The 21,947-nt window shown below is 47.2% G+C and overlaps 1 protein-coding gene across 6 annotated transcripts in view; it reads right to left on the minus strand.

Annotated features, from left to right (window-relative positions):
- The window catches only part of KIRREL1 (kirre like nephrin family adhesion molecule 1), a 110,679-nt gene extending 97,779 nt beyond the window's left edge, over positions 1-12,900 (minus strand). For 2 of the 6 annotated variants that reach the window (XM_033093395.1, XM_033093392.1), the window contains exon 1: positions 12,551-12,780. In XM_033093395.1, coding sequence (XP_032949286.1) covers positions 12,551-12,602 — 52 coding nt within the window. In that variant the 5' untranslated portion in view covers positions 12,603-12,780. Of the gene's footprint in view, positions 1-12,550; positions 12,783-12,860 lie in introns of those variants that run through there. The other 4 variants (XM_033093391.1, XM_033093394.1, XM_033093390.1 and 1 more) reach the window with 4 other exon arrangements.
- Positions 12,901-21,947: the final 9,047 nt, after the last annotated feature.

Below are 21,947 nucleotides of genomic sequence, written 5' to 3' on the forward strand. Positions count from 1 at the left end.
CTTATTTAGATGATCTCTGTAAGTGTCTAGACCCTGAGGAAGATGGGGAACGGGAACCATCTCCCCTATTATAATTAGATATCCCATGTCTCCTCTCTCAAGTTCAAGTTTAGAGCTAAGAGTCTGCATTTACCTCATATGGTCCAGCATGCCAGGGAAATGCCCCACTCCTTCATCAGATTGGGAAATCTCCAAAGGCAGACATCCCATTGCAGGCACCCTCTCCCCTCCTTTTCTGCCCACACGGATGTCACTTGGGATCCACCAAGTCAACCCAGGCAAGGCTGGGTTGAGGGCATTCCTGTATGATTCCAAAAGGAAAATATTCCTACCCTGAAGCTAGAACAGTTCCTGACTATGGGGAGGCCTACCTCTGCCATCTTCTCTCCATCCCTCACTATTCTAGAGGTTCAGCAGCAGATGCCAGGGCATCTCTCAGCCTGGTCCACATGGAGAGAGGAGGAGGGGCCCTCTGGCCATTAGCTAGAGAAGGTGTAAAGGACACAAGAGCCCTCTAGGCCCCAGCTGCTCTGAGCTGCTGAGAAGGGGAAACTAGACCAGTAAGGGCATGGTGACTCAGCCAGGTTCCTGTGAACATTATCTTTTAGGCCCTGACTGGGGAGACTGGGAGGATAGCCTTGGTAGTTTGCTGGAAAGCAAATCTGACCTCTAAGGAGACAACCTACTCTGGCTCACCTGGGGCCTCAGGGGCAGTCTCACCTATGAACTCTCTGGGCTTGCTTCTTTATTATGAGGAGCTTTGCCTTGAAGTGAGAGAAAATGAACCTATTGGGGAAAATGTTATTTATCCAGACATAGAGAATACTAGAGATTTATTCAGTTACAGTCCCTAATAAGACAGTTTGTTTGTTTTTTTTCATGCAGGAGCAGGAGGGGTCAGCTTAGACACAAAGAACTTCCTGCTTGCCAGGGATTATTAAATATAAAAGTGAGCAGAGAGTGGTAATGAAATTCCTTTCTTTTCAGAAAAAGCACAAATACTGATGTGTCACAGTTGATTCACAGTAGTCCCACCTAAAGGAGACATCTTGAGTGTGCAAAGATGTTGGGATTCTTAAAGAATCATCTCCTCGTTTTCATTCCTGATCCCAGGTTCTAGGTTCTAGGAAGCCTAAACTTCTTGATTTACTCTCAAAGCTCTCAGGACTTATGTGCGTAGTTTGCATAAGTCCCCATTTGCTCTTGCAGAGGACCGAATACATGTCTGTTTTCTGGGGGAGAGGAGAGAATGAAGAATTAATGGGAATTCCTGTTTCCCCTAGTGGACAGGATTCCCTAGATATAAGGACCAAGCTTTCCCCCACTGAATCAGGAGAATTCTGAAGGCTGAGCTTCTTTCTTTCTGCCCTGTGGGTCTTCTCTCCAGCCTGGAGCTCTGAACATAGACAGAAGGGAGGGAGAGAGTGAATTAGCTCATCATGTTGGCTAAACAACCATTAGCTCTATATGAGTATGAGAAACTGACCTGTCCAGAGATGTTCCTCCATTGCCCCCCACCCCAATCATGCTCCCAGTTAAGTCTACCACCTTCCTTCCCAAATCACACAATTTGCTAATGATCCAATTTTCAAGCCAAAGCCAACAGGGTCAAGGCCCTGGCTAACAGCTCTGTCAAAATGTATTCCCTCAAATCTATATCATATTGAGAGCTGGAATGAGGACTTTTTTCATAAAGGAAAAAAAAATCGAGTGAAAATGATCAACTGGCTCAGGCATGGAGGAGTTTCCACCAACATACTGCCTGGTTGCTGTTCAACTTTGCAGTTGCCAGCTATGGGCATGAGTGTACCCTTAGTGGGGTGGGTTGGGGGTGGCTGGGAGCTTGTGAGGTGGTAGGGAGGAGGTGGGGCAGGTTAATCTTGGGACCAGAGATGGGCATGCTGACAAGCACTGCACCCGCTCCTGTCCCCGCATATAGATCCTCCTGAAGCAATGGCCCATCTGAGATCTCTTATACAACTAAGCTACTGAAAAGTGAATTCAGTTAAATGAATCCTATTTTCTCTCACCTCCCATTAGAATGAAGATCTATTTCCCTAGAGGAAAGCATCCTCTAACACTTCAAAGTATGGCCCTAGGACGAGCAGCATCAGCATCATCTGGGAGCTTGGTGCCAATGCAAAAGATCCACATGATCCCAGACCTTCTGAATGAAAATATGCACTTTAACAAGATCCCTAGGTGTTTTATAAGCTGGCTAAAGTTTGAGAATCACTTTTCTAAAACACTGAGTTGAAATCTTCTGGAGAGACAGGGCTAAAATGATGGACATGCTTACTGCGCACATCCTAGGACTGCTTTTCCAGGACTTAGAGATAAGTGGCTGCCGTCACCCCATTTCACAGCTGAGGAAACTAAGGCTCACAAAGGTGAAGAGGCCACTCAATTTTCAGAGCCAGGACTCAGACCTAATTCTACGCTAAGGCGCTTTCCATTATGTTGTGCTGTCATCTCAGAGCTCCCACAGACCCATAAATTCAGGGATAACATCACTGGTCACCTCTCTGGGCACAGTTAACAGAGACTTATCTGTATTTGGATTATTATTTGTTCTTCATTCATCCTATTGTCTGACTACCTCAGATCTGCTTTGGACTGTGATCTGTAAAAACAGGCACTGTGCAATGTTAATAATAGTTATGATTTATTGAATATCTATTGTGTTCCAGATACTGTTTCTTAATATAGATTCCTTCATTCAGTCCTCACAGCAACTCACTGGGATAGGTATTATTGCCTCCATTTTATAAATGAGAAACTGAGGCTCCAGTTAAATGACTTTGTCATGATTGCACAGGCGGCAACCCCACTGGGAAAGAGGCTGTCTTTTCCGCAGGCCCACTGGTAAGGAGGTCCCGCTGCACTTGAGGGATTACCCAATTCTGGGTTTGTGTTGAAAGAGGCCAGTCTTGTGACATGACCCTGGTATGAAACTGAAGGCAACGTGCACAAACTAAATCCCTTAGATGCAGGCTTTACAAGCTCACCTCTCAATTTTCTGCATAAATGGAGAGCAGCAGTGGTGCAGATAATCCAGAAGTCACTTCAACTTGGTTTTGTAATGCCTTTGATTTTTTTGCAAAACCAGGTTTTCCTTTCTAATTATATGTGGCTCAAATTGACATTAAAATGAGTTTGGAGTCTCACTTCACCCACTGCCTGATGAGGTGAGACTTCCCAGATGTGTGTGTAGTAATAGGTACATCAGTCTAGGATCAAACATCATCCACGTAGTAGCTGACTTGGGGGTGGGTGCCACAGAGTTGACAGCACTGGCAGCAGTAGTCACCGTCAGTATGTGTGTAGGAGAGATGGACAAAGAGGGAAGGCCCCCCACCCCATCACACAGTGAGGTCAAGCTGGTAGATTTCCAGGGAGGTTGGGAGTGAGGCATAGAGCAGCAAGTCAAATTCTCAGGGTTTGGGGAATAAAACCCAGCAATCATGCTGTCCAGAGCAAAGCTCTGATTGACTAGGGAATCAAGATGAAGATGTCAACTTTCTCAGGGCTCCACCTGCCAACCTGTCCATCCTTGCTTTCTGCTCCTTTGAAAATGCCTTCTCCCCTCCCATTGTCTCTCTCTCTCTCTGTGCCCATGTGCCCATCTCATTCTCTTGCCTTTTAATAACTTCCCAGTTAGGTGAATAATGGGAAGAAGCAGTTAAAAGCACCTCATGGCTTGACAATGCTGGGTAATGGAGCGAGCAGGGCCCCAGATCGGTCCAGTGAGAATTCAGAAAGGAGGGGAAAAAGAAACTCAGCTAAATTGATTACAAGGACAAAGTTAGTTTAGAAATTAGCTCAGTTGAATGGCAGTGGGGGTGGGGTAGGGAGGAGGGAACAGTTGGGCCAAAGAGGTTGGGAGATTTGGGCAAAGCGCGCTTTATATAAACTGCCTTTGTTCCCGGAAATCATAATCCTTGGGAGGGACCTCAGCTCACTTCTTCAGATTCCTCAGCTCCTTCCATCCAGAGCAGGGGGCACAATCAGGAATTGTCCAGAGGCTCCAGCCTCAGCCCCTGAGCCTCACATCTGTGGAGGTCCCCTCCCCTTGCCAGGCTCCCTCCTGCACTCCTCTCCCTCCCCACCTCCACATCTGCCTCAGACAGTTAAGACTTCAGCATTTTTCACATACCTCTCTCACAACCTTTATCTTACACCATTGTCAATAAGTGTTTATACATCCGTCTCCCACACCTGACTGTGAGTGCCTCAAGGACAGGGACTAAATTTCACTTACTTCTTTATCCTGGTGCCTAGGTGAGTGTCAGGCCCAGTGACTAAAAAAATACTTGCTTAGTTGAACACAGGCTCTTACCCTCTTGGCGGGAACCTTCTTCAAAGGTTTCCATTTGAAAAACCAGAGCTCATTTCCTCGCAGAGGTTTAAAAGTCTCTAAGCTCAACCCCCAAATGAACGTACATCTATGGCCACAGACCAAAGGAAAGAGCCCAGGACTGAAACTTCACGGACTGGCCCTCTGATGAAACCAAATGGTTGCCCTAGACTCTGGGCAGTGCAGACCCAGCCTAGGCTCCAGGGAACAGATGAAGAAGAGCTCAGGATAGTATCCACCAGGTTGCAGGGCTCTCCTCTTGGTTATCTTCACTTAACTCTGCCTCCAGGTACCTTTATCTATTCCTGAGGACTCTCAGAGTAGGAAGGCTTTCTCATCATTCCACAGCCTCCCCAACTCAAGTCACAGATCTGAGACTTTCCAAGGGGGAACTGATATTTCTCCGAGGTTTTCTGCTCACTGTCTTCCTGGTCAAACCCTGATTATCTATTTAACACATTCTTTGCTTAAAAAAACCATAAATCCCTGGCTCCTCATTTCTTACAAGACAGTCTTTGGACTGGCTTTTCAAGGTTTTCAAGGCTCTGGACCCAGTCTACTGTCCTGGATCACCTCATTTATTTCTCCTCAACCTACAGCTGCAACCAGCCTCAATGTACCCCACACATCCAGGCAGCTACACCTTGGCAAGGGAAGTGTGGCAGGTCTGGTAATGCTCTCCATCTTCCTGCCACATCCACATCCTGTCCATCCTTAAGCCCTGTTCCTTCATGGAGCCTTTCCGGGTCTCTACAGCCCATAGCAAACTCCCCTCTCCTGAACTCACCAGCTCTGACTGTGCACACTGCTATCTTGGCACCAATCTAGCATTACCAGGAATCTTTCTTTGCACGTGCACAGCTTAGCTTCTTGGGCGGAAGGGACCATATGATGTCATTTTTTTAAATACCCCATAAAGCCTACCAATAAGTTTTGCGTATCATACATTTTCTGATCAGAAAAAAATAATTCTCCCCATTTTATGGAAGAGGAAACTAAGGTCTATTGAAGTTCAGTAATTTGCACTTAAGTCAGGAAGTGAGACCCTTAAGGGCAAGTATAGTATTTTATTCATTTTGCAATACCGGTGCCTGGCACATAGCAAGCATACAACACATTTCCATTGAATGAAGGAACTGAGTCCTGACTCTCCCCACACATCTCCCAGTGAGAATATACTCTTAATGTTGCTTTAGAAGGAAACAAGGAGCAGAGAAGTAAAACATCAAATGGCCTTGTCCAGAAGAATCTGTGATTCCTAACCTAGCCTGGGGTGGGACAGCCCTGTGGGCAAAAGCACCAGAGACTCGAGCTCCTGTTGTCTCTTCCCTGCCTCAAAACCCAGGCCTCATGGCCTTCTGGGAGATTCTCCCATCACCTTTCCAGAACTAGGCTACCAGAGGAAGGAAGCCGCAGCATTATCTCCTGGTAAACTAGTGAAATTTGCTAGGGAGTACTAGACAATTCCACCCCTTAGTCCTTAGATTTAAGACCCTTAGTCCTGACAAGGTTGGCTGGCTACAAGGACCATTTATTTCAATACAATCCCAATTTTGTTAAATGGTCTCAAGGACAACAGAGAAGAATGAGGCATCAGCCCTTGGAGACACAGACGTTAATAAAAGTTGCTGGAGAGAGAGAGAGACTGTGGAGGGAAGAAGAAATTGGAAGTTTGGAGAGAGCTGATGGGAGGGAGAGAGTGAGATGGAAAAAGAAAGAAAAATGTGATCATTGGCAATGTCTGGGGGTCAGAGCATCTTTCATTCTAGGTGCTCAAAGAATTTAATCAGGTTCGCATTGCCTGAATCAGGGGCAGGAAGGTATAAGAGCTAGACTGCAGGTTGGCAAGAATGGGAAACACAAGGATTCTGACTTCCTTAATCTTATGGTGTGTGCACCCATCAGAGGGGATACAGAGCATGTAAGACAAGACAAAAAGTAGTGCCTTCAAAAACTAAGGATGCCATAGCTAGAAGGAAAATGGTATACAGACACATGGCAAGGCTGTACACCAAAGCTCTGGTGAATGGAAGGACTAGGGTAAAGTTCGAGATATTTGTCCACATGTGTATGGTGGTGAAAAATGCTGTGTGCTAATGCACGTGAGGGCATATGTGAATCTATGCAACTGCCTGTGGGCACACACGCTGGACAGACTGCACCTGCAGACTTGCATGCAGCAGTGGTATGGAAGACATGTACATGCCAGTCTTCAGGAGTTTCATTCTGGGAATCACTCCCATTCCCAACTCCAACTTCCCTGCTTAGGTTCTAGTCCTAGCTGTCACTTACTAGCTATATTATCTTGGACAATCTGCTTAACTTCTTTGGGTCTCTCTTCATCCACCTACAAAATGGAGATAACTCCTATCTTTAACAGATTATTGTCAGTATTAAATTAGTTACTAACACATGCAAAACACAAAGCTGGCCTTCCATGGCCCTCCACGAATGTGACTTTCTCCCTCACTTGGAATGAGCCCAATCTCTCTCCTGACTCTTGAGACTGCCTCTCCTTGGCTTCACATTTCAGGACAAAGACATGGCTGCTTCTTTCTCCTTCATTGCTAACCACCAACCCCTAGACCTCTAGCCAGGTTAAAGCCTCCTCTAGGAGATCGCCCAGTAAAATGGTCAGGAGGCCATCGGAAAGGACCAGACAGGAGCTGGGAGGTCAGGAGGGACACAGCTTTCTCAGCTCTGGATGCTGGACTTTCCCCCACCCTCAGCTGGAAACAGCCCCCAGATATTGATTTTGGAACAATTAAGGAATTTGCCCCCTAGCCTCTCCTTCCAGCCCAACTTCCACCTCTTAGCCTCTTTAGGTTTCTGTTTTCTCATCTATTAAATGGTGAAATAACTGCTCTGCCTACATCATAGGTTGGCCTATTAAATGAGATAATACATGCAAAAATTGCTAAATTGGAAAGCACTTTACAAAGTTAAGACTCGAAAGGGGTCTGAGGCATTACAAACCTCCTCCTGACAGACAAGGGGCAGTATGTACAGTTCTCCACCCCAATGAATAAAACACATAATTATCAAAGCAAGGCACAGAGATGGATGAGGACTAGGTGCCCGGGGCTGAGCCTTGGGGAAGAAGGCTGAGCTAGGCACCAGGAGTAGCCTGTCTGCTGTTGTGGGGCACAGGAGAAGGAAGAAGTCCTTCTCTCTCCCCTGCAGAGCTGCCTGGCTCTACATATGAGAGGCACTGCAGGTGCTGTGACTGTGCAGGGAAGGTTGCCTTGCAGAGTCTGGGCTTTGAAGTGAGACAAAGAGTTTAAATCTGGGATCTAACACCCCAGGTATGGCCTTGAGCAAGTTAATTAAACTCAGCTTTGGTTTCCTCATCTATAAATGGGGGTAACACTCACTCCAGGAGGTCTTTAAAAAGAATAAGGAATAATACATATAAAAAGCACACAGTAGGAATTCAATAAAAAGTCGTTTTGATGCTTTGATATGGAGCCTACCTGTACAATCACTTTTTACTACCCTAGGCCAAAGCAGGACCACCCATATCAGATTGGAATAGACCAGCCAACACCCCAGCAACCATGTCTGTGAGGGACTGGGTTGGTTTGGAAGCTGACTATCCTGGCATTCTCCCCAGGCCCCCACTCAGCGCTTCACCTCTGTAGGACTCTGGACTTCTCCAGGAGTCGGCCTTGCATGGAAGTTCCCAAATTTGTAGTTCATGGACCTATAAGGAAGGCTGTGTTTAATATTAGTAACAAACACAAGATTGAGAATCTTTTCATTTGCCAAGTAAAGTCCTTTTTTTAAAAAGCCACTTATGAGCACTGCCATATGATCAAAGAAAAACCATTCAACAATAAAGTATGTAGAAGGACAGAATTCCAGAATAAAAGATTGTTTTAAACATCTGAATGAGTTCATCTTTAGGAGATAGACATTCCCTTTTCCTCCTAATTCTCATTCTGCTATGGACCAGGAAAAACCTTGTCCTAGCATCCATCCCTGCTGGTATGTGAGACTCCTGGCAAAGGGGAAGGGGTGCAAGGCAGGCTTTGAGGTCAGCAGGGTATTTAATCTGTCTAAACCTCAATTTCTCATCCATGAAATGGAGATAATTATAGAGCTGATCTCAGGAGGTTGTTGTATTGATGAAATTAAATAATGCAGATAAAGTAGTTAGCACAGGGCTCAATAAATGATCCGTAATATTTCCAGAATGAAATGCTGCCATCGGGCTACTGTGCCTCCTTATTTCTCACAAGAGCCCTGGTTCTTTCTCACCAGAATGCCAACCTCTTCCACTTGACTCTCTTCCAAATTCCCTCCCCAGACCTTTTCGGAGTCCTGCAGGGGGAGGTTGGTCAAATTTCCCCTTGTGGGTCCACCACAACCTTGTCCTCTCCATGAGAGATACAAGAGGAGGGACTGGGGCCCAGGATCAAGAATCTGGGCAGCTGGAGCAAGAAAACAAAAAAAGGAAACATAAAGAAGAGCTGGAAAGGAGGCACAGCCAACTCAACTGCCTATCCATTTATATCTAGTCACAAAGTCATAGCAGAAGCATTATTGAGCACTTCTTTCTATGCTAGACACTCTTCCACACACTTAAATAAATTTACACATTTAATTGCCATTGCAAGGTATTATTTCTATCCTCACTTTACAGATGAGCAGACTGAGGCACAGAGAAGGCACATAACTTGTTCAAGCTGAACAGACTACCAAGTGGCCAGAGGTGGGGTTTAATCACAATTTAATACTGCCTCCTTCTAATATTTTAGCACTCTCATCAAATCAATCAATTGACCAGATATTTAAGGGCACTTACCACATGTGTAGCACTGTATCAGAAACTGGAAGGACAATAAAGAAATTAAGACTTGCTCCCTAAGGATATAGAGGGCCTTGAGGAGCTTCCATCAGAGTCTGCAGTTCTCAGGTCAAGTGGGGAGCACTGGAGGCCAGTGGCTTGGGACCAGCGGCTGGTTCTCCACACCACACTGGAGAACGGAGGCAGTATAAGACAACCAACCATGCAGCTATGGTGAAAAGCGGAAGTGGGGAAGGCCTAGAGGCCTCCATGTCCACCTGATCCAGGTCCTCAGCGTCCAGGGCTGCGGCCAGAGGTAACACTAGGCACTGAATACTGGGTTCACACCCTCCCTTTAGGTCTAAGTGAGTGGAAGATGGAATCCAATCAAAGTCAAGGAGTGGGGAACCTGGTATGCTGATTTCTGCCTTGTCTCCCCCTGCCTCTTCCTCACCCTCAAAGCCTACTCTGGGCTGGGGCAGGCAGAAATGGGACATCTGAAGTAAGTATGTCTGTGTAGTGTGGGGAGGGGAGACCCAATTCCCAACTACTCTTCCTTCCAGACTCTGCCAGGAAGCAGCTGTGTTCAGGGAGTTGAACATTGGGAATTTAGGCCTTCACACCTCTTCTCTTTACTCCTCCCCCCTCCCCCTCTGCCAGTCTTTAGCAGGGATACCTAAGGGACCTCTGGGGGCTAGAGGGACAGATTTTTCTCCCACCTCTACCTCCACCTCCCACCCTGGAGGCAGCTCCCATACTGAGCCAGCCCGTCATCTCACATTGCCCTGATTAGCTATAATCTTTCTTTTTCAATTTCTATTCTCTGAGACTGGGGAGTGAGAAAATATCCTAGAAAATGAATAAATATTTCAATTTTCAGCACAATCAGTATGAGGAGCTGGAGCATGATGGAAACAGGGGTAAGGATAATGGTTTTCATTTAGATAAGATACAGAAAATTATTTAGTGAAAAATGAAGATTGATGAAGCCCACTGAAATTCTTTAAAATGCAATTATTATTTCTCTGCCTATGCTGAATCTCTCTTTTCTCTCCTCTCTGTTCCCCTCAGTTCAATTGCCTTCTCCTGCCACCTTCTCCTGATTTCCCACCTCCATCCCTCAACCCCCTAGCAATCCCCCGTTTCCTCTCACTGCCCCAGTCCCTGGATGGAAGGTAAGAAGAGGAGCTCCTACAACCTCCCCACCACCTCCTGAGTGTCCCAGTCTCCCCAAGTCCCCACACTTTCCCTCCCTGCCTCCATCCCAGTCCTTGTTCAGCTTCTCAGAACACTGAGCAGTGATTTCCTCTCCCCTCTGGGCTATTCTCTCCCTTTCTTTTCTTTGGTATTCTCCCCTCTCCCCCACCAAATACTTTTGCATACTTTCATCAGGTCTAGCTTTTACCCTTGTTTGAGGCAGGAACCTGGGAGCTCAGCTAACCCCTAATCCCTCCCCCCTTTCCAAAGGGAGAAAAGCACACAACACACTTCTCTTTCTGACCATTCTTCTCTCGGATTCAATCCACATGTCTCTCCTGTTTGCTAACTGCAGCTTTTGTTCCTTGAAGCTCATTCATATCCATGTTGCTGAAATATTAGGGCTGCTGGAGAGGGGCAGACATAAGCTTGCCCCCAACACATACCAATACTGACCCAGCTGCCCCCTCCTCCCTCCCACCCTCTTTCCTCCTCCCTAACAGCCTGACTGAACAAAGTCAGAACTTAAGTCATCTTTCCAACTCTGCCAAGTGGCTGACTTGGCCTGCCAACCCCAAGACCAGGCCTCCTTTCCCCCAGCACCAATTCCCACTGAACTCACACCATCAATGTGTGCCCTATATCTTAAATGTAGAGGGTGGGGGGCATGAGTGCCCTAAGGGGAAAGATGGATCAAAACCCATGCCCACCAACTCAGCCAGGCTTTTCGTTTGGAGCTGGGGAGGGGCCCCACAAGGAAAGGAGCACAATAGCCCAGCCCTAAACACACACCTATCAGCCCAGGAACGGAAATGAGAGCAGGGCAATGACTGATGGTGTGTTCTATCCAAGCTGACTTCCCTCTTCCCAGATCCCCACCCCACCCCAAAAAGAGACCACCTCCTCCATTTTGTAGTCGGTACATCTCCAAAGGTGTCTGCCTATATGAATGTGTGTTCAAGTTTCTTTGTTTGCTGGACGGCTGGTGGCTATAGGTTTTCAGTGTGTGTGTGTGTGTGTGTGTGTGTGTGTGTGAGCGCGCGCGTGTGCGTTGTGTCCTTGTAAATGTCCGCCTGCATGCATGTACTGTGTTTATGAGTTTTGATGTGTCTGGGTGCATGAATGTGCAAGCATGAACGGATATGGAGAGGAATCTGTCTTCCTTAGATGTGTCAGTGTCTTTGTATATGTGTCTGTCTTAGTGTGAGGGATGCTTGTGGGTATGTCTGTCTTGGTAGGTGAGTAGTCTGTTTCAGTGTCTATGATTATTTTTTGGTGTTTGTGTATCAATTTCTGTATCAGCTCCATTTGGGGGGTGGTGGCTAGCTCAGCAGTATTAAATCTTCCTTAGAGTCAGACCCATAAGGCAAGAATCCACTCCCACAGACTGCCCAGTCCCGGCTGGAATCTGGGCCCTTTATTTCCCCTTCCCTCCCCCACCCCCAGGCCTGCCTGATGAGGATACACTAACCTCGTCTTTCTCAACCTCTCCCTCAGCTCCCTGCCTCACCTCTGCCAGTTCCAAATAAGCTCCCGACATCAGCACTTTCCGGACCCAAAGTGGGATGTTAACCCTCGGCCCCCAAGTGGCCCCCTGAATATCAAGCCCTCCTGAAACTGCCTTTGGAACTCCACTCCTCTCCAGCAGGCATGGGTTTCAAATCCCCTCCAGGAGCCCCGAGGCACCCCTCCCTTCCTCTGAAGGGGCAGCCCCAGGCAGTCTGGAGCAGAGGCTCTGACTGGGTCCCCAGAAGGGCTAGGCTGAAGTAGGGGGATTTCCTTAGCACACCTTACCGAGCCTGGGTCCCTAGTTTTCCGCGCACCTCCCACCTCCCAAATCTGAAATCCCACCCTCTTCCCAGACTTCCCCTCAGACAGGACCCAGGCGTCCGGCTCCCGGCCTCAGAGGGTGGAGGTAGGTAGGGTTGCCAGAGGCTCCGGAAAAGACTTTGAGCGTTCGGGTCTCTTCTTTCCTCCATTCTCCCGCGCAGCCAGAGGACGCAACTTGGGCAAATCAACCGAAAACTCATTCTCTCTAGCCCGCTTTACTCCACGCCCGCGCCCCCAGGGCTCCGCGCCGGTACACAGCACCCGCCTCGTGGCGTTCCGACCCTGGGGACCCGCCGCCGGCTGCTCGCCCCCCAGCGGGGCGCGGTCCCCCAGCCCCCGGGTGGGAGCCGAGTTCGGGGCGGGCCTGGAGCCCTTACCTTGGGAGAAAGTATCAGAGAGAGTGAGGATCCATATGAGGAGGCTCAGCATGCTGTCCGTCCGCCGTGCGCCCGCCCGCGGCTGGGCCTGGAGTTGGCGAGGGAGCTAGAGGAGCGGGCTGGGGAGGAGGAGCCCGGGCCGCCCCCGCCCGCTCCCGCCCCTGCACACACGCGCGCACACGCACACACTCGCGCGCACAAACTCACTTCCCTTCCCTCCGCTCTTTTTATCTATCTTTCCTCCCAGTCCGGTTCCTCGCTCGCTCCCCCCGCCCCTCTCCCTCTTGCTCTCTTCTCTCCTCCCCCTCACCCTTTTCTTATTTCTGGTCTCAAGCTTTATCTCTCTGGATCTCTTTCATCTCTGCTCTCCCTTTCTCTTCCCTTCTCCTTCCCTTGCTCCCTCCTTCCCTCCTCCTTTTGACGTCTACTCTTCCTCTACAGCCCTCCCCTAACCTCCCCCCACGCGCGCGCACACACTCTCTGGAACCGAGATGGAAAGAGACCAAAGAGAAAAAGGGGTCGAGGGCAAAGGCAAAGCGGGTAACGAGCGTGACAATCGCGGGCGCTGGGGCAGAGACGGCTGGACCCTTGCCCACCAGCGCCTCCCTCCCATTTTATATTCACATTCTTGGTCCCGGGCTACCGAACTACGCAGTGGATTGGGGAGGCGGGGCATGGGCTGAGGACAAGCCTCTAGCCCAGTGGAGGACCTTGATGGGGTGTGTGAGTGTATCTCCGTGTTTGGGTGTGTGTAAGTGTGTGGGCGAGGGAGGCAAACAGTTCATGGAATAAAAAAACATAACATCCTTTTGTTTTCCTTGTTAATTCCATACCCCAAATCTAACCCCTAGGTTCCCCAAACTGAGAATTCTCAATTGACTAATGAATGATTGGGGATAATACATCCCTCCCCCCGCCCCGCCGCACAAAACCCAGAGCTGCAGAATCTGCTTCCTGGACCAGCCTGGAGTCCCTGCCAGGAGGCCTCCCCAGCACACAGCGAGGCCAGGGTAAGTGTTGGAGTCCTCTTCTGGCCCTGGCTGGGGGAGAGGCAGAGTTGACTCCTTCCTTCATCCAGGACATCTACCCATCCAGGAGAAAGTAGCCAATTCCATCCACGGCTTTGAAGGGCCAAAGAGGGCAGCCACAGGAGGATCTCCAAGCAGGAAGGAGTTTGAGATCCTTTGGGGCTGAGAGATATAGGTACTGGGAAGGGAGGGGATTCCTGGTGCGAGTAACGCATTCAGTAGTGGTCCCTTCCTTGTTAGGAGCCCAGCTTGACTCCCAACCTGTAACAAGATGCTTCTTCTCCCAGGGTTGCTCGGGGTGCCAGGACATCTGGGTTCTGGGGAATGAGTTGAGGAGAAATAACAGGAATTGCAGAATTTTATAGTACTGTGTTGGTCTGGAGAGGTGTCCACTTCTTTCCTCGCAGATTCTAGGTCTCCTGGGTCCCTAACACTACCTGCCAAGATTTCTCAATTTCGGCCCCTGTGAGGCAGCGCGTGGCTCTCTGGTGCCCTCTGCTGGTGTGGGGTGAACACAACTCTTTCTTCCACGGATCCTCACACCAGACACATCCCAGACACATCCACACACAACTGGACGACACAGTAGCACAGGCAGAAAAACACACAAGCTCATATCTATAAGCACATTACGCACAGACCCAGAGAGTCCTTCGTATGTTAAAAAACACATATACACAGGCAAACAGTTTAAGAATAAAGAGCCGTACCTAACCCAGAGAAATAGGAATATAATCACAAATACAGCCACACATCAATGTGCATATACATAAGGGATTTTCATTTACTTATTCATTAATCATGCATTGCACAAATATTTCTTCAGTGCCTGTTTATCTTTCAGTCACAATCCTAGGCCTTGGAGATAAGTACTGGGGAAAAAAATTGACAAATCTCTCCCTCATACTGTTCCATTCTGGAGGGGATTAAGAGACAGTAGAAAAATATAAAATACACCACGTTGTAGTAAATGCTTTTAAATAAATAAAGCATGATAAATGAGTAAGGACTGGAAGGGAGGGTGAAATTGCTCTTCTTATAGGTAGTCAGGGAACGTTGTTCTGCTAAAGTAACATTTGAGCAGATACCTGAAGGAACTGAGGAATTCAGGGATTGGGGCTTCTGAGGGGAGAATGTAACCGGTAGGTGGTAACAACAAGTGCAAAGGCCCTGATGTAGTGGTGTTTTTGGAGTATCAGTAAGGCAGCCTTTTCTCCTTTTCACTCTGCATGAAGGTGCATGAAAAGGAGGCCCATGGTGCTAGTGACTGGGGAGAATGTTAAGAAAAAGTTCAGAAGCGAGGAAAGAGAATATTCTTAACTTAGTGCTTCTTGCCCATCTTCCAGCTTCTAGTATTCAGATTTGATGATTATTTTCAGTGTGAAGAGGGGTTGCCTTATCAAAGCTTTCACTGCCCCTTATGCCTCTTATCTCACCTCCAAACCCTAGCGACAGAGGAACCAAATTTTCCAAATCCTTGACAGCCAAAGCAGTAATCTACCTTTCTCTTTGTCCCTTAACTTTCTGTCCCCACTCCCTTTAATCTCAATTTCTTACCAGCTCAATTCATAGCAAACATACTTCTCCAGAATCTCCTTCACATAAGTAAGTCACTCAACATCCCAGATTCCAGATTTTAAGGACCCCAACTCCAGCTAGTGGTCCTCAACACCAGCTGTGTATTAGAATCTCCTGAGGGGCTTTTAAAATCACCAGTGTCTTTGCCTCACTCAAATGTTAATTCTTCTTGGATGAAGCCCCAAGCATGAGTATCTTTAAACATCTCCCCGGGTAATTCTAATGGGTTGAGAACCCCTGAGCTAAGCAAACCCTTGCTTTCTAGGCATTGTCCTCAGCAAGCCCGTGCACCACAGGGGTCCTTGCCCTCTTCCCTCCATCAGCGGTTCTGCTTATTGCCAATTCTGCATACCCTCCCCTCCTTCTAGGGAAAACTCCAATGAAGTTCCTTCCAAATTTGCTTCATTCTCATCTCACACTAACGTTCACAGTTCTGTCTAATTGGATTAACTGAGTCTGCTGGAGCTTAATCACATAACTCTCATCAAACTGGGGGCATCCTGGGGCTGAGTCCCCAGTATCAGACAGATGACCACAAAGGCAAAGCCCATCACCAGACTAGACACAGTTCCCCAGGAGAGGATATCTGCTTCCCCTATCAAACTTGGGGCTCCTTGGGGTCAAGGGATATGCATATCACCTCAGTCTGGAGCTCCCTGAGGGAATGGAAGAAGCTGGGTACCCTCTCCCCATCAGAGAGGCAGCAGAGCAGTTGAGAACAAAGCACATGAGCCCTAAAACCAGCCCAAGGGGATTCTAATCCAGCTTCTGCTCCTTACTTTCGGTGTGACCTTGGGCAGTTTATTTACTAAACCTCTCTAATCCTTGGTTATTTCATCTGCAAACAAGGATGATAATAGTACTTACTTTATGGGGTGCTTGTGAGGATTAAGTGGGTCAATGTCCATACAGCTCCTAGAACAGTGCTGGGTAAATGGTTAGTAGTAGATGCTAGCTGTGATTTTTCTCGGCTTGGGAGTTCCCCAGAGCAGGGAACTTTCAAATCTTCCTATTGCAGAATTCGAATTGTTTTAATCCTCATGTATATGGCCCTGCCCAGACAGAAGTGAGCAGGCATGGAAGCTGAGGGAATAATCCTCCTAAGGACACTACTTCACTCAGAAAAAAGGAGAGAAGCTGCCAAAAGTTATATATGGAGTTAAGAGAAATATTAATACTTTTTTATTTTTTTTTTAGAAAACAAAAGCAAAAAGATCAACAGGTCAGAAAGTAAGCAGGAAGGCAATTTATGACCATCAGCAGGAGAAGCCACTCTGAGAGATGGAAATGAATTATTTGTCTCAGTGAAGGCTAAGAAGGCTAAGAACAGCAGAACCATTCTATAAATTGTCCTCTTTCCCCCTAGAGGGGGCAGAGGATTGTTTTTCTGCTGCTTACCAGGGAAAGGCCACGATACTGATTTTCAGACTGGAAAATAATCCTGACCATAAAGGAAACCTTGAGTCCCCAAGAGTAAGGAACCGTCAGAAGTCACCATACCCCTCCTCCTGCTGCAGAGACTGTAACCAGAGCAGTGAGAGATGCACCTCTTTTTCAAAAGTCCTCCTAGCAAAGGGGCTTTCCCTCATTCCTTTTCCACTTTTGTGTCCTATCACCCAGGTGGCTGCACAAGTCCTTCCAGAGATTAGGCCTTGGGCTCTCCTACTGAATACCAATCTATTTTCTCTTGTTCTCTTTTTCATTAAGATGCTCAGCTTTTGAGATGAATAAGAATAAGAGCAGAGACAGAGGACAACCGCAATGGCAATGGGGAGAGACTCAGATCTGCACTGTCAGGGGAGGAAGTGGGGGCAGGAAGAAAAGTAGCAGCTGTTGAAGCATCCTGACCACTTCTTAGTGGTCCCTTAGGGGAAGGTGGACCAAGGAGGTCAGGCTCTTTGGATGGGGTGTGGGTGTCAGAGAATATCTGAGGGAGCAGTACTGCAATTGAAGCTGAATGACTAAAGGCTAGACCCTAGAAGGGACTATCTACTGAGGAGAAGTGTCCAAAGTATTTAAGGAGAGATTTGGATAGGTTGAAGCTGCTCTAAAGCACAGTTTTAGAAAACATGATCTTGGCCAAAACAGACCCCTAGATGTGTTACCATGTGTTACCATGCTAGCCTCGCCTGTGAGCAACTGTTATCTATTTCTTACACTCATTTTCAGCCCTTTCCCTCTCAGTGCTTCATATTGCAGTTCCAACATGGGGAGACAATTTGTGCTAAATGGACCAGTTATCTCTTATTAGGTTTAATGAGGATTTCATTGCCTGAGCTCTCAGGGATTGGAAGAGTCCTGCTTCAAATGAGCAGACCGGTTAAAGAGATGAGCTCCGAAAAAGAGAGAAGGTTAAAGTTCAGGGGCCCTGGGCAGGGCCATTGAGGTGGGGAGTGGGTGTGTGGAGGAGGGAAGAGTGGGCAATAGATTTAATTAGAAAAAAATGGAGAAAGTTATATGAACTAATGACTTAAACATTAAGCTTCAGAACTAGATGAGGCCTCAGACAACGTGAAGTCCATTCACGTTCGAGATGGTGAAATGATCTGTCAAAGGTCACAAGCAAGTTACAGTTAGAGTAGGACTGGGACGAGAACCCAGGCTTCTTGCCTCTTAGATAAGGATTCACCCCCATATCTCGCTAACTCCAACTTCCCCACCTCTGCACCCCAGACTTATTCCAAATGCTTTTATCAATAAAGGCCCCCTTATGTCCAAACAGCTCTGACCATTATGTAGCTCTGGTCTTCTACAGGTATTGGAAAACCAGAGAATCAAGTGATACTAAGGAGAAGAGGGGAGTCTGTCCTCTTCCTCTGGCCCTTGGGTCCTACTCCAAGTCTTGAGTCTCCTGAACTTTAGCAATCCCCAGTGCTTCCTCAAAAACTTAGAACCACCCATCATTAGATCCCATCATTAGTATCAGGATGAGGTTACAGGGCTATGGTTTATATTTGCATCCAAGCTAGAGATGAGATTAAGTTGGCAGCTAAGATTATGGCATGAAGTTGTATTAAGGTCACTGGACATCAAGGTAGGTTTAAGGGTGATATTGAATAGGGTTTAGATGAATAGGGATATAAGGGTTAGGCTTACTTGACCCTTATTATAAGTGAAGCCATTAACTTAAAGTACGAGCCTTAACAGTGTCACTCTCACCCTTATAATTCCAACAGAGGCTTGCTAAGAGTTTGGGTTAAAATTAAATAATTAATTAATTAATTCAGTCACACATTCATCCATCTATTCATCTCACAAATGTGTCTTAAAAGTGTACTTTGCACCAGGCACTGGGCTAAGCACTTGGGATACACATTTGAATAAAGCATGCCCCCTTATTCTCCAGGAGTTCATAGACTAGTGCGAAAGACCAGCAAATCATTAAAACTGAGTTGGGAGGTGCAAAGATAGAAAACTGCCCATGTTTTTGTTGTTGTTGTTTTAAAGTGCATAGCAAGAATTACTGAACTCAGCTTGGCAGCATCAAAGAAAGTTTCCTAGAGCTGAGAATTGAAAATGAGGATCTTCGAAGTTCAAAGGGTGGCTTTAGATAAGATAGTTCCCATCTCTGGGCCTTAGTTTCCTGCCAGCTGTGACACTCCCATGGCCCTGTGATACTTCAGCCTCTAATAAGGAGTCAGGGGCCATTCCTTGGAGATGTCTGCTGAGGGGTTGCGTTAGGGAACATAGGTGTGTTCTATAAATGCTCCCTGTTTGAGAACTGCTTCTTGAGACTCTTGAGGCCTATTGCTAGTCAGGATTCCTTCCGAGGTCCAGGGTCAGGGACCCATTTCATAACTCCCACTTCCTGCACCTGACGTGGTAGGCCTTCCTGCATGTGACAGCCACACTCCAGACTAGTGGCATTCCTCCCTCCTCCCAGTGGCTTTCCAGCGTCTCTGCCAGGAAACAGCCTAGCTGTAACTGCCAGACAAGGTCTGGCTACCTTTGGCGGTTTTTCCAAATGGACAGATAGTGTTAATGTCACTCCAGTGCCTCTATTTCAGCCTTCAAGACTCAGCAGTGATGAGGCTTGGCTGGTAGCAAGTCCTCCTCCATCAGGCCATAACAGTTTCTCCTTCTCTACCCTCCCTTCTCTAGCCCTCAGCTGGGAGCCTCCATCTTCCTCCAGACCCACACTAAGTTCTCCCCATGTAGAGCCTGAATTGAGACTTTGCGAATAGATCCAGGGGAAAGCATAGCCAGAGGACAAAGTTGCCCTGGAAGGAGAAAAAAAAATGATGGAAACCTAGCTACTCTTTCAGTGGTCCTCCTTCATGAATAACGCCTCCAGAGAGTAGAATGGTAGTTGCCAAGGGATGGAGGAAGAGGGAAAGGGGAGGTATTAGTCAAAAAGTATTTTATACTTTATACTTAAAAATTTGCAAAGTGGGTAGATCTTATGTTGTGTTCTTATCACAACCTAAACTCACAATAAAGGGGGCAGGAGGAAACTTTAGGCGGTGGTGAATATGTTAATGGTATAGATTGTGGTGATGGTTTCATGGATTATCTCCAAACTCATCGAGTTGTATACATTAAATGTGCACAGGTTTTTGTATGTCAATCATACCTCAATAATGTGTTTTAAAAAAAATGGCACTAGCCTCCATCCTGTTGTTCCAATCAGAGACCGCCCCCAGTCTGTATTTGACTGCTCTTTCTTTCTCCCTTTTCATACCCAATCAGTCTCCAATTTCTTCCTGTTTGTTGTTATTTCCAAGGTAGTGGTCCATTTCCTTCCCTCGCCACTGTCACTTCCCTCTGTCGTCTCCTGCCTTGACCAGCAGCAATAGTTTCTTGCTACCTATTAAGACCCTTCCTCAGTGCTGTTGTCTACAGCCCCAGTGGTCTTTCTCAAACTCAAATTTGACCACTTCACTCCCTGGCTTAATACTCACCTTTTCCCCAAAGATCAGACACAGTATCTTTCCGTCAGCTACCTGAGCCTGCCTTGGATGGAGCTGCTTTGTCCCCCAGCCTCAGTGCTCCCCATTATCCCTCTTCCTCCTTATGCTCCAGCTCTTAGGCTTCTCTGAGGTTTTGGAGTTGGCCACATATCTCTTACCACTGGGGCTCCCACATGCACTATTCCCTTACCTGCAATGTTCTTTTCCACCTGGGGCCCTACCCTTACCTCATCCCCTAGGCTAAGTCCTACTCATCCCTCAGACTTCACACTGAATGTCATTTCTCCATGGAAGGCTCTCTAATTCCTCCAAACAGGTTAGATCACCTTGTTATTGCCCCCAAGCACTCTCTAATTCCACTGGTAACATTAATCACACTTGTAATTAAGCATTCAGTGTCTGTTTCCCCTGCTGGATGGTAAGTTCTGTAGAAGTGAAGACTGTCTCACTATTGTTTACTGCTGTCACCATAGTGCCTGGCACATAGTAGCATCTTAGGACTGAAAAAAGAGAGAGAGATGTTCCTTATTCTGAATTCTACAAAGTATTTCCCATAGTAGAGAGGCAGCTTGTTCTATTTTACAGAGTACACAGCCAGAGGACTGGCTGTTAAACTACAAGAGGAACTCCCCCATTAACTAGACACTTGGTAAGTTCCAGAAAATCATCTTTCCAAGGCACTGGAAAAAGAGCAGAAATGGCATGAAAGTTTATCTTCTCTTCTTCAGGGTGATTGTGTGTGTGTGTGGGAGACACATATTAGCTGGAATGTGAAAAAAATCCCGGGGAACAGTGAACAAAGCTATAAATACAGCCGAGAGTCGGGGACATCACCTGAGCACAGTGTGGCGATTTATGGCTAAGTCACACGGTGCTAAAGTGTATTTATAATGGTGTAACTCCCTAGTACTTTTCTCTGCCCATTGGCCCCCTTTGTTCTCCTGTTCGATGGTGGACACATTCTTTGTTCTTCTGATGAAACAGAATGGTGGGGTGTCATGCCGGGTGTCAGGCGGGATGTCTGGTCCCGCTCCCCACATAAGAACACAGGATATGGTGAGGCCAAAAAGGAACACCCACGGAGCCATAGATAGGGGAGTCATACGACTATATTCTTACTGGCAGCTGCATTGGAGACACAGGAAGCAGGAGCCACACTATCCGCAACCTGCTGTCCACTTCTCTGACAACCAACCCCACTTGCTAGCTGCAATCCGCACTTGCTAGCTCAGCCACCATCTTCTTGCTAGCTCCCATTTGCTGCTAGCTTATCCATGGCAGTTATATTAGTGGCCAATGGCTCACTGGTTACAGCTGACAGCCAACTAGCCACAGCTGCTGGCTATCCAATGACAGTTGATGGCCATTTACTACCCGAGTAAGTACCTTTCCACGTGAGGACGAGAGCCTGGAAACTGCACTCCTGGTTCTGTCCCCACACGGGGCCAGGCCCCTACTTGGATGCTCTGAAGAATGGAGCTGTCTCTTCAAAAATGTCCATTAAAAACTTGTCATGATTCCCTGTCTCCTAGTGCATGATGAACACTTAAGCCAGGCACTGAAGACATGCAAAGTCATCCCCTCTCTGGCCTTAACTTACCTTTGGGCTCCAGGGGCAGCTTTATTGCCTTCCAGCTTTATTCACATGTGCCAGGTGGTCCCTAATCTCTAATCCATTAGTTTTTCCCCAAATAGTCCCTAGGGTTTCACTCCCTTGTGCCTTTGTACATGCTTTCCCCTCCACATGATGTTCTTTTGTTCTGTTTTGTTTTTACCATGAATCTCCATTCAAAACTCCTCCTTCAAGGCCCAAGTCAGATGCATCTTTACCACGGACTTTACCACTTTACTCTCTGCTCCTAAGGCCACCTGTTCACTATT

This window comes from Rhinolophus ferrumequinum, chromosome 22, assembly GCF_004115265.2.
Source record: "Rhinolophus ferrumequinum isolate MPI-CBG mRhiFer1 chromosome 22, mRhiFer1_v1.p, whole genome shotgun sequence".
NCBI lineage: Eukaryota > Metazoa > Chordata > Mammalia > Chiroptera > Rhinolophidae > Rhinolophus > Rhinolophus ferrumequinum.